Here is a 16,060-nt window from a genome sequence, read left to right as displayed (position 1 = left end):
ATTGGGAGTCGAGCGCCTTATCCACCTGGCCATGCCGGGCACTTGACGTTATGTGAATCAGTTGCTTGCCAATTTATTTTTTATTTTTTTTGTCTTATACATTTATCGGAATTTATACAGATATTTTGAAAGTTCTAATAATTGTTAGAGCTCGTGGCTAATAAATTTGTAAACATAAAGGATAGAAACACTTTAGAAATCTCTTGTCAACTATACAATTACCATTATTAATGTGATATTGAAATAAAGTAGCTACACTTCTGAAGTTTGAAAGTTTAACATTTTCGTAAAACCTGTCGTGCATTTTATAAATTAATTTTATAATTTTTATTGTTGTTGTCGTTGCTAAGTAACGATTAGATGTTTGGTTTAGCGCAAAGCTACACGATGGCCTATCTGCGCTCTGTCTCCCACAGAGAATCGAACCCCGATCTTAGCGTTACATGTTCGTAAACTTGTAGCTGACCCCCTAAGGAACAACAATAGGTGAAAATTTTAGAATATTACCTGCATTATATGTTTTACTTGTCCTCTCAGTCCCCCATGTTGCTCAGCGGTGATTTGCTAAAAATCGGGTTTCGATACCCGTGGCGGGCAGAGTACATACATCCTATTGTGTAGCTTTGTTCTTAGCATCAACCAATCCCCCCCCCCCCAGTGGCTCAACGAAGTCCGAAGATTTATGACGCTAAATACCGGGTTTCTTCGATACCCGTGGTGGGCACAGCATAGATAACCCACTCTAGCTTTGTGATTAACTACTAACAGCCAAACGTTATACAGCCCACCAAAGTCTTTATGGTAATTATCAAGTAGGATCTATTCTGCTCCTGGAGGTTCGATACAAATTTCAGGAAATATTATATACATATATATTTCTATTTAGTTTAACTGCGTTAGTGAAATCTCATAATTCAAACACCCAAGAGTTAGCGGTGAGTGCTTTTGATTAGCTGTCTTTCCTCTAGTCTATCAATTTAAATTTATGGACTACCTTGTGCTAATAGCCCTTTGTGTAAAAAAAAAAACTAAACAAACAAATGTGCTTGTCAGTTTCAGTATGACCACGTGACGAACATGTTTCGTGGTAATTTATACTAGCAGACACACGCAAAATATTTGTGGTCAAACTAGTATATTTAATCTTTATTACAGCAGCATTTCTTTAAATACAGGATTTCTAGAAGAATACAAAACAATTATAATCGCAGACACCGAAATCTAGAAGTCCACTTGTCTTAGGCCTAACATTAGTTAAGCCTTTATTAAGTACATATTTAATCTTTATTACAGCAGCACTTCTTTAAATACAGGATTTTTAGAAGAATACAAAATAATTATAATCGCAAACACCGAAATCTAGAAGTAATGTTAGGCCTAAGACAAGTGGAGTTAAGCCTTTATTAAGTACGGCCTATATTCCATAAAGACATAAATTAACACTAATTTTTTATTATGTTTGTTAACGAAAATACAAACAAACTGAAGCAAAGGGAAGAACACTGATGTCAAACAAATATGCATCTTCATTCATCCTGATATTTTTGAGAAATCTACGTCTATTAATCTCAAAACTACGTGTTGTAGTCTTTCTTTTATATATTGCTTTATGACATTTTGTGAAAAATCTGTACGTGATGGAGAAAAATTGATATCATTTTCGGATTCAGAGTACAGGAATTACTATAGAACATGTAAAAATGTCAAGACAATAAAACCATCGAAAGCCTGTGTTATCATAACACGTTTCCCACTTTTCAGAAAATACATGGTTGTTCCTCTTATCTATCCTACTAACGTTAAAACTGAACAACAATAGTTCTCTTTTTGTTTTGTTAATTCAGGGCATGTTAAAATTCTGTCTTTTATGTGTGTTCTTTATTTTCAGTAAAACTAACTCTTTCTGTCATACATTTCGGCGAAATACCAGCAAATATAGACGTAGAAAAGCACAAAGCAAATGCCATACTTGGGACAAACCCACATTAGATCTGGAGCTAAAGCCCTGATAAAACGAATCAGGGCTTTAAGCAAACCCTAGCATTTGCAGATGCAGTCCTGAGGTTAAACATAATTCATAATTTAAGGCGCAAAACTTGCTGATAAACGTAAACTAAAACTAAGAAGAATCAACTTTAAAGTATCAGATGCAGTCCTGAGGTTAAGTATAAGTCGTAACCTAATCGATAGAAATTAAAGACATTCCGAAAAGATGCAAAACCTACGTGAATGTGCAAGCGAATGTTAAATAAGTAGTGAATGAAAACCTATGTTAACATACAAAAAACCTAGAAGATTAACTCAAAATAAAAAAAACTTAATCAGATTAGAACTGATGAGTAAATAAAAAATATAAACATTGTGTATAATTATTGACATAATTAAAAGAAAGCATACTTAATTATGCAATAAAAAATTAGTTCTCGTCCTAAGGTTGAAAAATATCCAAGAGCTAAATATTGAACTTAATGACCTTAAAAAACAAAAAACAAGTCATGTTGCATCAAGGTATTAAGAAGAAAAGGTAATATAATGAGACACAAGAAGTACCTGACTCACTCTCTAAGACTCCACAATTGTCTTCGTCGTCAAAACATCCAGATCCTGCTCCAGAAAACACAAGGTCGTCACCGCTGTGAGGAAATCTGGACAAAGGCTGTTGGGATCAGAAATCTAAACATAAGTTTATGGTAGCGGGTCCAGATGCGTGCCGAATTTAAAGTTTCTTAAAGATATTTTAAAAGTGTTTGTGTGTGTATAAAATATTATATTTACACACACACACACATTTTTTTGCCCTACAATGGGACAGCGGTAAGTCTACTGATTTACAACGCTAAAATCCGGGATTGAATTCCTCACGGTGGACACAGCAGATAGCCTAATGTGGTTTTGTTCTCAAACAAACAAAATATAATACACTCTCACACACATGTATCGTTGAATCTCTTCTATACTTATACTAAAAAAGCCACTTATTTCAGAATGTGACTATTAGGGCACTCAAAACACTAGCAGCCATGTTAGCGTGAGTTGCATTACAGCTTATCAAGTCAAGCATGATAAAATCGTGTAGATGGGATAAATCAATATCAAATAGTGCAAAGAGTCAAAACACGTTAAGTAAATTTTGAGACACTTTGGGCCTTCTACAAAACCTAGACAATTTTAGTGTAAAACAATTATAACTAGGGCCGAGGCTGGTGGAATTGCTGGGGTAGGCCTTGCACTGCACCCCCAAGTTCATTTTCCGTAAGGCCCAGAATGGCCAGGTGGTTAGGTAGCTTGACTCGCAATCTGAGGATCGCGGGTTGGAATCCCCGTCCCACCAAACATGCTCGCCCTTTCAGCCGTGAGGGTGTTATAATGTTACGGTGAATCCCACTATTCGTTGGTAAAAGAGTAGCCCAAGAGTTGGCGGTGGATGGTGATGATTAGTTGCCTTCTCTCTAGTCTTGCACTGCTAAATTAGGCACGGCTAGCGCAGATAGCTTTGCGCGAAATTCAAAAACCAAACCAATCATTTTCCCTAGCGGTTTATATAAAATCATATTGTCAACTTAAAAAAATCGTATCACTGTATGACGGCCCCTACAGAAGCTACAGTACCCCCCCTCCCCTCAAGGGAGAGGAAATGGACTCTGTCCTGATTATAAGATAATAAAGAAAAAACACACTTTCTTCTGACATCTGTGTTATTTTTCACATTTTTATGCCATTTTTCATACGTGATTTTTTATCATGTTTTCAATAAAATCCGTTCTTTCTCGAACAGTTGTTGTCAAGTCTAAATTGTTCCAACAAATCTAAAGTAAGTTGCCCTAATTATAAAAATTCAACTGGCCTAACCACCTTCAGTAGTTCATTGAAAGTTTCTGTGATCTGTCATAAATAAGTCTGATTACATATTTAGAAATTCCTTCCACCTGATCGTATTAGTGAAATATCTTACGTAGTTGATGTTTGAATGTGGAACGTGACGTTTTCACAATGTGATTTCTCAACTTTCAGCGTTTTTTTTTTGTCGTTGTTGTTGAATTGCGCGTAAAAGCTACTCGAGGGCTATCTGCGCTAACCGTCTGGAAGTGATAAATTAAAGGAAAAGCGGCTAGTCGTCACCATCCACCACCAACTATTGGGCTACTCTTTTACCTACGAAGAATGGGATTCGCCACGATATTATAACGTCCCCACGGCTGAAAGTGCGAGCATGCTTGGTGATAGGACTCGACCCTGCGATTCGCAGATTTTGATTCAAGCGCCCTAATCACCAAGCCATACCAAGCCCCTTTAGAAATTATTCTAAGGGGTGCCTGGCAGAAAAACAAGTAAAAGAGGGAAACAGGCATTATGGATAACTAAATTTACGTGTTTTACTTAAGGGGTGCCTGGCAGAAAAACAAGTAAAAGAGGGAAACAGGCATTATGGATAACTAAATTTACGTGTTTTACTCATTTCTCACAAAATAGTATGGTTTCCTTGTTTTTTAAATTTACATCGGCCACCTGCGTTGACAGTAGACTTGACGAACGAAGCACAAATATGGTAGGTATTCCAAGAATTTATGTGTGAAAACAAATAAGAACATGTAACTATATGTCAACAACAATACATCTGCCATTTCCAGTGTCGACGAGGTCTAGGTGCTGTTTATATCATCAATTTTCATGAACAGCGACTGTTATGGTGTGAACTGGATTAAGTAAGTGAGTTATAATTATCATAAATTTTATTCAAGTTCTCTACAAGTCAGAATTATGGTAAGGATTAATAACTCGGCGGATATTTCCGTTCAAATAACACTCCCATTAGGCTAATCCTGTCCCACGAGCACAGTGATCCGTACTTGGTGTTTCAAACTGTAGTATAAAATAAGTATTATTGTCAGCGGTACAACTAACGGGTATAGATTATTTCTATTCATGGGTACAAACAACTAACACAGGTTGTTTGTCAGGGATACAAATAACAAGTAAAGGTTCTTGTTTGGCGGGGTAGAAGCATTAATTAAAGTTGTTTCTTCTTATAGTTACTTTGTTTGAAGTTAAGCACAAAATTACACAATGGACTATCTGTGCTCTGCCCACCACGGGTATCGAAACCAAGTTTCTAGCGTTGTAAGTCCGCAGATATACCGCTGTGTCACTGGGGGGAGGGGGCTTTACAGTTACTAGCGCTGTCAAAGGTACAGAAGCATTAATTAATACATATTGTTGTTGTCGCAAGTACAAACGTGTTGTATAAGTTTGACTTTGTCATGGGTTCAAGCGTGGAATTCGGGTTCCTATTTGTCATGGGTGGAAGCATCAACTATAAGTTATTTTTTTATTACCAAATAAGGGTACTTCGTTGTCACGTGAGGTACAGGTTTGTTCTTATTATGGGCACGTGTATGATGTTGGTTCTTCTTTGTCACGGATACTAGGTTGAAGTACATATTGTTTGATATGGGTTAGAAACATCAAGTACTGGTTCTCTTTGTTTCAAGTTCAAGCAGGATGTACACGTTTCTCTTTGTTATTTGCACAAACGCGATATATAGGATTGTCTTTGTCAAGAGTTAAAGCATCAAGTACAGATTCTCCTTTACAATCGGCGAAAAAAAAAATGATGTACAGGTTTGTCTTCGTCATGGATGCGAGTATATGGGTAGTTAAGTTATGTTTTTATCTGCTAGTTCATCAAAACAAGTAAGTAGCTTAGTTACGTAAATATCTCTTTAATTAATTAACACAAGTTCTACAACGTAGTCTAGTTACATCTTTGAATATCTACTAGCCAATTAAAAGTTTACTAGTTTGTTGACCTAAGTAGCGTCTTCTTACCTGATGCATCTGTGAACTTAAGGTCCGGATCTGATCGAAATCGTACGGAATAGTTACGAGTAATTCGACGTCACCCTTCACGGTGACTCTAGGATCACCTTCAGAAGCCATGTCTAGTAGTCTGTCTCCATTAAACACCAGCCCGGCGATTATTCCATGGAACGGTTTCTCTATGCGTCCACTCATCTCGACCTTTTTACCGCCAATTTGAATTTTTGAATGGCTGTTAAAAATTGTAAGCTGTTTTCCTGAAAATTAGTTCATTTTGATATGTTAATACCTGTTGGAGGGTACTGTCTCAGAGTACAATGACTGTTACGATACGTTCTATGTTTCTACATTATATGTTTTTGTTTACGAACATGTAGGGTAGACCCTGGAGAAAAAGGTGATATTTGAACGTAATAAGTGTGTGTTCAGGAAATTTACGTCTGCAAAACAATAAAAGATAACCTCTTGAAATACAAAAATCATCACCACAAACAGGAAAACAAGAAATTACATGAATCTGATATAAAAATCAAATGAACATATAGTTAAGTTTGCTAGTATTAAATTCACAAGATATGCGATATAGGAACACTACAGCGTTTCATAACGACCACCTTCCTTACATATATATATATATATATATATATAACTGATGATTTTCAAAGGGCCTTCTTTGAATCTTCCCGTAAATAATACCCAAAGGTTTACACAGAAGTATGTTACTTTGACAGAAAGGTGTGGTGAAGAAAATGAAATGTTACAATATAAACGTCTTATTTTTTATTCAGTCTCTTCTCATTTCAACGTAACGATTTGCAGGATAAACTCAATGTCATTTTATGTTTGCTATCGAGTTTCATATACGAAAAGAAAAAAAAAAGAGTAATATGTTTGTTTCTCACAAGGGAAAACTAGAAGGAAAGGCGCGGAAATCATAATTCATCATTTTATCTCCATCACGGAATATGATCCTGATTGTACAAAATTATAAAATCCAACGCAAAGCTTAATAGTTTTGAATAAAGAAAATTGATATCAAATCCAATTAAGAATGAAAGCTGGATTTGCTTTTAACTGTACTTTTCCCCCCACTTCAACTCAATAAACGTTAATTTAAGGGCTTGTGCTGATTTGTTTGAAAACTATACAGAATATTTAAAATCACATATGAATGACGCATTAATGTAACACACACACAAATGTGGATTTTGCTCACCGTTTGGATACTTCGTGACAACGTTATGATCGTCTAGTTGAATTGTGGAGTTTGGCCCAGAGCGAGTAAATCGTATCAGGTGGTATTGCCCGTCGTCTACTCTCGCACTCAGTTCCCCAATCGGATGATCCAAGGTGCCGAGATTATACACAACAAAGATATTTCCTTCCATCTGTTAAAATAATCAAGCTTTCAGACGAAATTTACGGACACATTTAGCTAATGTACGTAAAAGGATTTTGTGAATAGATAAAAAAAAAGTAAGCATTTACATTTGTATGTATGTGTGGGTATATTGAAAAACTAGAAGTTGCCGGAATTGTACTGATGAAAGCGATAGGTATTTGAATTCCATTCTAATGGTTTACCTTTTGTCCATTCATTGAAAGAAAGATCAACGTCTTATAACACTAGAGTTCTGGGTTCGTTTCCCTTTGCAGACACAGCGCAGATAGCCCACCATGTTACTTTGGGCTCAAAAGAAATAACAACAACAAAAAACAAAAAAACAAAAACGATTTGAGTCAAACTGTGAGAAAGCACTAAGCAGTAGCATTTAGGGTCAATTACAATACTACTTACCCGTACACTGTACCTTGATTATACTAACTACTTACCTGTAGACTGTACGTCTATTATACTAACTACTTACCCGTACATTGTACGTCAATTATATTACCTACTTACCCGTATACTGTACGTCGATTATACTAACTACTTACCCGTACACAGTACGTTGATTATATCAACTACTTACCCGTATACTGTACGTCGATTATACTAACTACTTACCTGTAGACTGTACGTCTATTATACTAACTACTTACCCGTACATTGTACGTCAATTATATTACCTACTTACCCGTATACTGTACGTCGATTATACTAACTACTTACCCGTACACAGTACGTTGATTATATCAACTACTTACCTGTATACTGTACGTCGATTATACTAACTACTTGCCCGTATACTGTACGTCGATTATATTAACTACTTACCCGTATACTGTACTTCGATTATACTAATAAAGACGTTGTAATGAGGTCCTATAGTTAGGTATGTAAATTACTACAAGAGAGTCATACAGAAAAGAAACAATTGAGTTACCACGCAACAGTAAAAAATTAAGTAAGTTACCACAGTAAAAAAAAAGGAGCTAAAAGAATAAATGCTCGTATCTATCTGTATATTTAGTTATCATTCTCCTGAAATTATTAATGGATGTCTAACAAAAAGAAAAATCAGTCAGTAGAGATAAAATGTTTAAAACTCAACAGTTTAAAACCTACGATTTCAACTTGTAAGTAGTCGTTACTAGTGCCACTATCAATTCGAACTAAAATAGCATTATCGCTGACTGTGATGAACCCAAGTGCCAAGAGATCTGTTTTAGTGTCTGGACTTCTGTTAGGGGAGTGATTGAAGGTGATAATTCCGGAGCCGCTACCGAACTTGTAGCCTATACTCTCTGGAAAAAACAAACAAAAAGGCACTAAATAGCCACCACGACAATGTATGTAAAGTTTGGTTTAACACTAAATAAGTGAATACATACGTCGGTTTCCATAGAAACTTATTGAGACATATTAAATCATAAAAATGTAATTTCATTACACACAAGTTCGTGTATTTTTTTTAAAAATACAGTTTTACATTTAACAACTAAATTTACATACTTTTATTTATTTTTTGGAAATTTGCACAGATGTCAACATGTCTATTATTATTATTATGTTGTTGTTGTCTACACAGATCTATATTTTTCTCAATTAGTCGGTTCGCTCAGAACTTTTAATGAGTCTTTATTTTAATATAAAAATAATATATTTAACAGTTTTTACCTTGACATATAGTGATATTTGTCATTTTTTATAACATATTAGATTATTGCAAGAATAATTCCGGTCGTGTTTATTACCATTAAATATTATGCATTATTCAACTGCAAGCCCATATTGTTATACTCATATTGCAGGACGATTCTTCATATTTTCTTACAGATCTAATTTAAAGTTGTAGGGTATATAAATAGAGTAGCCACGTACGAAAGTTTGAGTTGTCTAGAGTTACGATGAACGGGCAGATGTACAAACCCTTCTCTTCGCCCCCCATTAGCACAGCGGTATGTCTACGGACTTACAACCCTAGAAACCGGGTTTCGATATCCGTGGTGGGCAGAGCACAGATAGCCCATTGTGTAGCTTTGTGCTTAACGTCAAACAAACCCTTCTCCTCCTCTTCTTCGGGATTCGGTCCATTTTTTGGATCAGGGATGGTCAGATTCTGCGTAAACCTCTTCCTCCCTCTCTGGAATTTGTTATTTTGTTTGCACTGTTACTGAATCCTAGGTAATAACTCATGTTACGTTGTTACATTACTAACATACTGTGAGTAATGTTACGTTGTTACATTACTCATAGTATGCTAAATTTTGTCCATTGTCCGCAGTTTTAATTAACATACCCTTTTCGTGCCATGTCCAAGTCATGGGGTAATATTAACTCGTATATTTTCACTAGCTTCACTTATGTATGATCGCACTATTAGTCCGTGCTTACAATACAGTTCCACTTAGCAATCATATATATATATATATATACATAATCCTATTTTTACATACAAATCCCTTTAAAATATACCTTCGTTTGTGTCTAGGATTCAATTAGCCTATTACTGTTTGACCTGTAAGATTCTTATTTATGATGTTTAGAGGGGAGAGGTACTTAGGTCTTGGTTCATCATGTATTATGTAACTCTCTAGTTTGCTCATCAGTTAATGTTTATTAATATTTTTCTTATAATATTAAAGCGAGTTATCCAGGAGTCTGTCTGATAGAGTTGACATGTTTGAATAGTTGTGTATAAAATCGTACAAACTCTTGGAGACAAATTACATGGAGTTTAAAAATGCTCTATGTATGACGTATACGGAGGTGTAGATCTGATTAAGTACTGACAATCTGTAATCGTACAGTTGTATACTTGGTACAAAATGGTAGGGGAACGAGCTTGAAGTTAACATTCATAAATGATACACTAAGTTATCTTACCATCTGAACAGGTGGGGCCAGTGAATGACGTCATGTCACAATCACATGTATAGCCATTCCATAACTGAACACATACTCCTTTGTTGGCACATGCACTGTTGCTACATTTGGTATCGGCCCCTGAAAATATATAGATTATTTCATTAATTACTCGTACGTGAGAACAAGATGGGCGTGTTTTCGCGCCACGTGGATAAAGTGCTTCCGTAGACCGCTAATTGTGAAGTTACATTTGCGCTTGTTTGAAATTCTATTTTAAAAAACAACAACAACAACGAGATGACGTACTGGTGTGTATTACACAGTCATAATAGTAACCGTTAGAGTTAATACTATATAACCATTTAGTGATTGCATTTAAAAAGAAAACTGGAGCTCTTCACCAGATTAAAGTACGCCTTTATTTAATTGAAACTTTTTATCCTTATACTAAAGTTGTCATTTCCTAGTGAAATTATAGCTCTGACTACAGAATCTCTAAAACTTTACGTTGAAATTTTAGTTTGTATCTGGGGAGTATCTCATAGTTCAAGTTAAAACATGAATTCGTTTTTGTTTTTTTTTATACAGTGTCTCATAAAATCTATAACTGTAGGATGAAATTCGTTATCGAAAAAATTCACTATACACTGTTTTGAACTAACTTATAACTCATATATTTCTAAACATCCAGGGAAATACAAATACCATGGAATTTTTAAAGATAACACTAAAAAACTAATAACAGTGCTAATTCACTAATTTCATAAAGTCGAAAGTAGATGGTAATCGTGTTGAATAAACAGCATAGATATAGGTTTAACTTGATTTGTAGTTACCACAAAAATCAAGCACGTCAGACATGCTTTCAGACTGCGTTTGCCACCACAATATTATCATGATTTTATTAAACTGACAAAATAAAAACACAAAAGGTCAACTAATCTATTACAATAATACTCAGTTTTTGTCTGGCCTGAAAATGCGCACGCATCTTGCTATCTAAATGCGCATGCCTGCGCACTTCATTTCAACGGATCGGATGTAAACAAAAGGCGGATGGATGTAAATATACTTTAGTAGACATTTTTTACAACAACAAATGAAAAGCTTATCAAAGTTTTTAAAAAGGTCTAGCGTTGAGTCTTAGAATAATATTATAAGTTTATTTATTGATAGTATTAAGAACGGTAAAGTTTAGCCCTAACTAAACTAAAGCAAAAAACGTACATAAGTTACTTCATTGTGGTAAACGAAATAATAATTTGATCTAAATAATAGTTTTTGAAAACAACTTTTATGCTGTTAAATGTGTTATGAATCAAACTGATTGGAAGAAAAACATTATTTGCTTACTAATAATATTTATAAGTTTTATGCATTTTACATCTCTAAAAACGACTTATATTATGATAATTTACATAAATTCCGTAAATGACAGAAGGCTGATACTTAGTTACAGTGTTTCTGCTTTATTGGTATATGAAGATTACTTTACAAACTTGATGTAGAAGAAACAATCACAAAGGTTCAAGTTTCTTCCCTTAGAAGTAGCTGTCATTTATATTTTCTAAGTTAGTTTTTATACAATGCTGCTACGCTTTCAGAAGATTGTTTCTATCTTTCAAACTAACTTAATAATTACATTATGTAAATAAATAAACCGTTGTCACTGGAGGCCACATACACTCTATTGTGAATGGGGATAAACATATGAGGAAAAGGATTTTTAACGAAAGTTTAAATAAACTGCACATGAAAAGGTCATAGAAGAAGGTAGCGTTAGGTTTAGAAACACACAAATCACACTACTTTCTTCCATAACATCTTCATCTGTGACCATTCTTAGTGCACGTGGCTGAGCCTCAACATCAGTTTAATTCAAATGATTTCCAGAGGGTGTTCTATAAGTACTCAGCTAATGATTAAAGTAGACAGGCATTAGAATACAAGAAACATTGGAACCCAAAGACAAATAGGATCAGCTCGACATATCAGAATTAATGAGAGCATCCATATGTAACATATTCGTATCTACATGTTTACGTGATTAATTCCTCTGTAAATTTTATGCCTCGTTATTGTAATTCCTCTCTAAAATTTCCACGTTTATTACAGAGTTCAGAGGGTGTACAAGAACTCTAAATCTTCCAAATTTTAAAATTACTCACCTCTTTCAATTTCTTTATCTTGTTTCACTACTTTTAATTCAGTTCCATTATTTATTCACATGAAATTATAATTCCGAAAAGTTTCATCATAACTATTGTGAAAAGTCATATTTATCAGGCCTAAAAATTCTAATGATCTTTCTTTAACAGTTTTCTTGGAAATGACCATATCAATACTTTTGTATGTATAAAATGTCATTATGTGTGTTGAGCACATTATGTCATGCAATAAGAGAAATGACTTGTTGCACAAGGCGTGTCCCAAAGACTAGCGGTAGGTACGTTGTAAGTGCAATAATCAGTCGTGTTCTTTGGTAAAGAGTTGCCATATATGTGACAGCTTCAGACGAGAGACTTTACACCCTCACGTCAGCAGTTCTAAATTAGGGTTACTGCTCAAGTTGAAACATACAATACTAAATATTAATATTTATACCATTATACCATTGAATAGTTATTAATCCGAACTTTCAATAAAAAAATAGGTTAGGATTAACTTTTATTACAAAATTAACCGTAAAATGAGAACACAATATAAAATATCTTTGTCTGCTCTTGCCAGACCCAGTCTGGAAAGTTGGGTCAGTTGGTATGTCTGTTCTAAAGAAAAGAACAAGGAGAAAATTTTGTATTGTTTGTTTGTTGTCCCTCGATACTTTCTTGTGTTTTTAATCGTATTCTATCTGTACATATCAGGTATGTGTGCGTTTCCTTATCTAACAAGTACACACACCTTTGAGTGTACTATAGGATTTTCGCCTCCAGCTGTAAAACCCTGCTTGGCATGGATCGTAAACCAGATACTCAAAGAACTATGCAATATTGGGATCCTAATTAATTTCGTGTCTGGCTTCATGTGTATTTTACCAATAATATGACTGTTTGGGACAAAGGTTAATATTCGGAAGTAAAAGAGCATTGGCCAATTTGCACTATTACGTAAAACTGATCTATAGTTAAGTAAAAAAAAAAATGTTTTTTTAAAATAACAAATACGTTTCGTGACATATCTATCGTTGAATATTAAAGCTAGAGACTTACTGTTGCATGTTATCTAATGGAGGAAATCCTGACGTTCGTCCATTTGTAACTCTGTAGTATTATGTGATAAAATGAGTGTAATATTTTGCTCTATAATTTGTCTTAAGAAAATGTATACGTTGAGAATTATAAGAATTCTCTGTAATAATATTAAAAATCTATCTTCCATATGATGTTTAGTCTGTAAACTTTGGAGTATTTATTTGTTATAAGCGCGTATATATTCGTTCATCAAAAACCCTCTAGTTATGTCTGTTTTTACTTATAATTGACAGGAATCATACACTCCTTCTTTTATATGCACGTGGCCTGTAAGAAGATTGTGACGAAAAGTTGTAGTGGTTTTTGCTGTTTAACAGTGACGCTATCGAAGGCTGTCATTTATTAACAAATAATCAACTGCTTCAGGTTTAATGCTTTCATTACCAGCTTTTGAGGTGATCCAGTTACCATCCCAGTGGTGTGACTTATCTATGAACTGCCTTAATGAAAAGAGATCTAAAGATTTACAGATAGAATCAATCATGAAAAAACAATGTTTTATTTAAACGACTGTGTGAGGAACTTTCGAATGTAACCATACTTATTTCTACTTACTTAAAAATGACAACTATCACACCAGTTAAATTTTGGCTGTATTTCATAAGTGTTTGAGTGGCCAAAAAACATTAATCAAAAGATAAAAAGTTTAGATAGATAGGTTTCAGTAAAGTTAGTTCGCTTTGATATAATTTTTTCTGACAATCCAGCAGTGACAACAGGTACGTACAGATAAATCCTTTTACAGTTTAATTTGATATCTATCTGTACGTACCTGTTGTCACTGCTGGATTATCAGGAAAAATTATCCTTTTACAGTTTACTTTGATATCTATCTGTACGTACCTGTTGTCACTGCTGGATTATCAGGAAAAATTATCCTTTTACAGTTTACTTTGATATTTATCTGTACGTACCTGTTGTCACTGCTGGATTGTCAGGAAAAATTATCCTTTTACAGTTTACTTTATTTATCTGTACATACCTGTTGTCACTGCTGGATTGTCAGGAAAAAATATACTTTTACAGTTTACTTTGATATCTATCTGTACGTACCTGTTGTCACTGCTGGATTATCAGGAAAATATTCTGTTATATTTCCTTTAATTAGTTGGTTTATATTTTTGAAATAATTCTGAAATCTAAAATCATGACATCGAGCTATGTACGTAAGAGCTGTGAATTATTATACTGTATAGCTAAAAAGTTAGATTTTTATAACTATAAAGTTTTATAAAAAGATTTGTATTATGATTAAAAAACGTTTTGTTTCCATTAAAATCCCCAAAAAATTGATGTAAATATATATCAGTCATTCACTGAATCGTCATGATATTACATTTTGAAACTTGTCTTATTATCATTATTTTTTTTCAGACATTATTATTATTTAATCTGTAGGTAATAGAGCTCATACTGCAGATATTGGACTACACCTTCCAAAGTATTGTAGGAAAGACCGTCATCAGTATAAATCAAGTGATAAGGAGAACAACCGTGGAGAAGATGGCGCTAGTGGTTCTGCTGATGATGTACACCAACCAGGTAGGAGTGAACCAAGTCATTATTTAATACATTTGAAATGGTATATATGATCGGTATTTAATATCCTAGCTAAAGGTGATTCATAAGCTTTATACGTTTATATCCTTCAAATTCGAAACACTTTCCACTTCAACAGGTATATTACACCTACTTTGATATTTATTTTTTCCAAAGACTTGTTTTCATGTGCTTAAAATCTACATTCTAAAGCCCAAAACACTTAATAGTAGCAAATAATTTTGTGCCTCGTGCCACTCTTTTCCTTGCTAGCCTAGTTTCAGTGTAACATGTTATTTACTGCCTGACGAAGGGAATATGCCCGAAACGTTGCACAAAATAAAGCAGAATAGTTTATACTTAAACGTGTTAATTTATCCTTTATTGTCGTTTATCCGAATTATTAGTGTAAATATTCAGATTTGAAAAATCTAAACTATTTGTATTTTTATTTATGTTCTTTTAGTACCGAAACTTAGTCGCTCCCCCACTGGCACAGCGGTAAGTCTGCAAACTTATAACTCTAAAAACCGGGTTTCGATACCTGTAGTGGGCACACAACAGATGGCCCATTGCGTAGCTTTGTTGTTAATTACAAACAAGCGAATGAAACCTAGTGAAGTTTATATATATTTTTCATATGAATATTGTAGGTAAAGCTACACGTTACTTATTTAATTGTTTTTTCTTCTATTTGTATAAGAAAACAAAAATAATAAACATTACACAAAAAGTAGTCTTTTGATAACTTTAAGTTCAGACCTTAGATCTATGATAATCTTATAATTTTTGGTGCTTGCTTTCTAAACTATTAAATTTGAGGTAGTTCTCCTATTGAGACGGAGGAAAGAGATCTCAAGAATTTAAAGCTTCACACGAAATGTTTTGCAAAAGTGAGGAGCGTGCAGCATTGTTCTTGGTGCCAGAAATTGAGCACAATTACCACAAACTTTTGATATGGCTTTTAGATTTCTATAAATCAGTGAAGAATGCGAAAAGGTGAGAAACTGGAGGTAGCCCTACTCCCTTACCTTTACATTGGGTAAACCCTACTCCCTTACCTTTACATTGGGTAAGCCCTACTCCCTTACCTTTACATTGGGTAAGCCCTACTCCCTTACCTTTACATTGGGTAAGCCCTACTCTCTTACCTTTACATTGGGTAAGCCCTACTCTCTTACCTTTATATTGGGTAAGCCCT

At 34.3% G+C, this 16,060-nt stretch overlaps 1 protein-coding gene across 2 annotated transcripts in view; it reads right to left on the bottom strand.

Moving 5' to 3' along the window:
* LOC106464253 (neurexin-1-like) overlaps window positions 1-16,060 on the bottom strand; it is a 178,019-nt gene that overhangs the window by 11,963 nt on the left and 149,996 nt on the right. Inside the window, exons 13-17 of one of the 2 annotated variants that reach the window (XM_022391965.1) lie at window positions 10,088-10,207; window positions 8,327-8,505; window positions 7,034-7,205; window positions 5,827-6,074; window positions 2,551-2,656 (exon numbers count right to left, since the gene is read on the bottom strand). In XM_022391965.1, coding sequence (XP_022247673.1) covers window positions 2,551-2,656; window positions 5,827-6,074; window positions 7,034-7,205; window positions 8,327-8,505; window positions 10,088-10,207 — 825 coding nt within the window. The remainder of the gene's footprint in view (window positions 1-2,550; window positions 2,657-5,826; window positions 6,075-7,033; window positions 7,206-8,326; window positions 8,506-10,087; window positions 10,208-16,060) is intronic. The other variant, XM_022391966.1, reaches the window with a different exon arrangement.

Source organism: Limulus polyphemus, unplaced genomic scaffold (genome assembly GCF_000517525.1).
Source record: "Limulus polyphemus unplaced genomic scaffold, Limulus_polyphemus-2.1.2 Scaffold1599, whole genome shotgun sequence".
In the NCBI taxonomy this organism is placed as follows: Eukaryota; Metazoa; Arthropoda; class Merostomata; order Xiphosura; family Limulidae; genus Limulus; species Limulus polyphemus.
The sequence above is the reverse complement of the archived record's forward strand: the minus strand, read 5'-3'. Positions and strand labels throughout refer to the sequence as shown.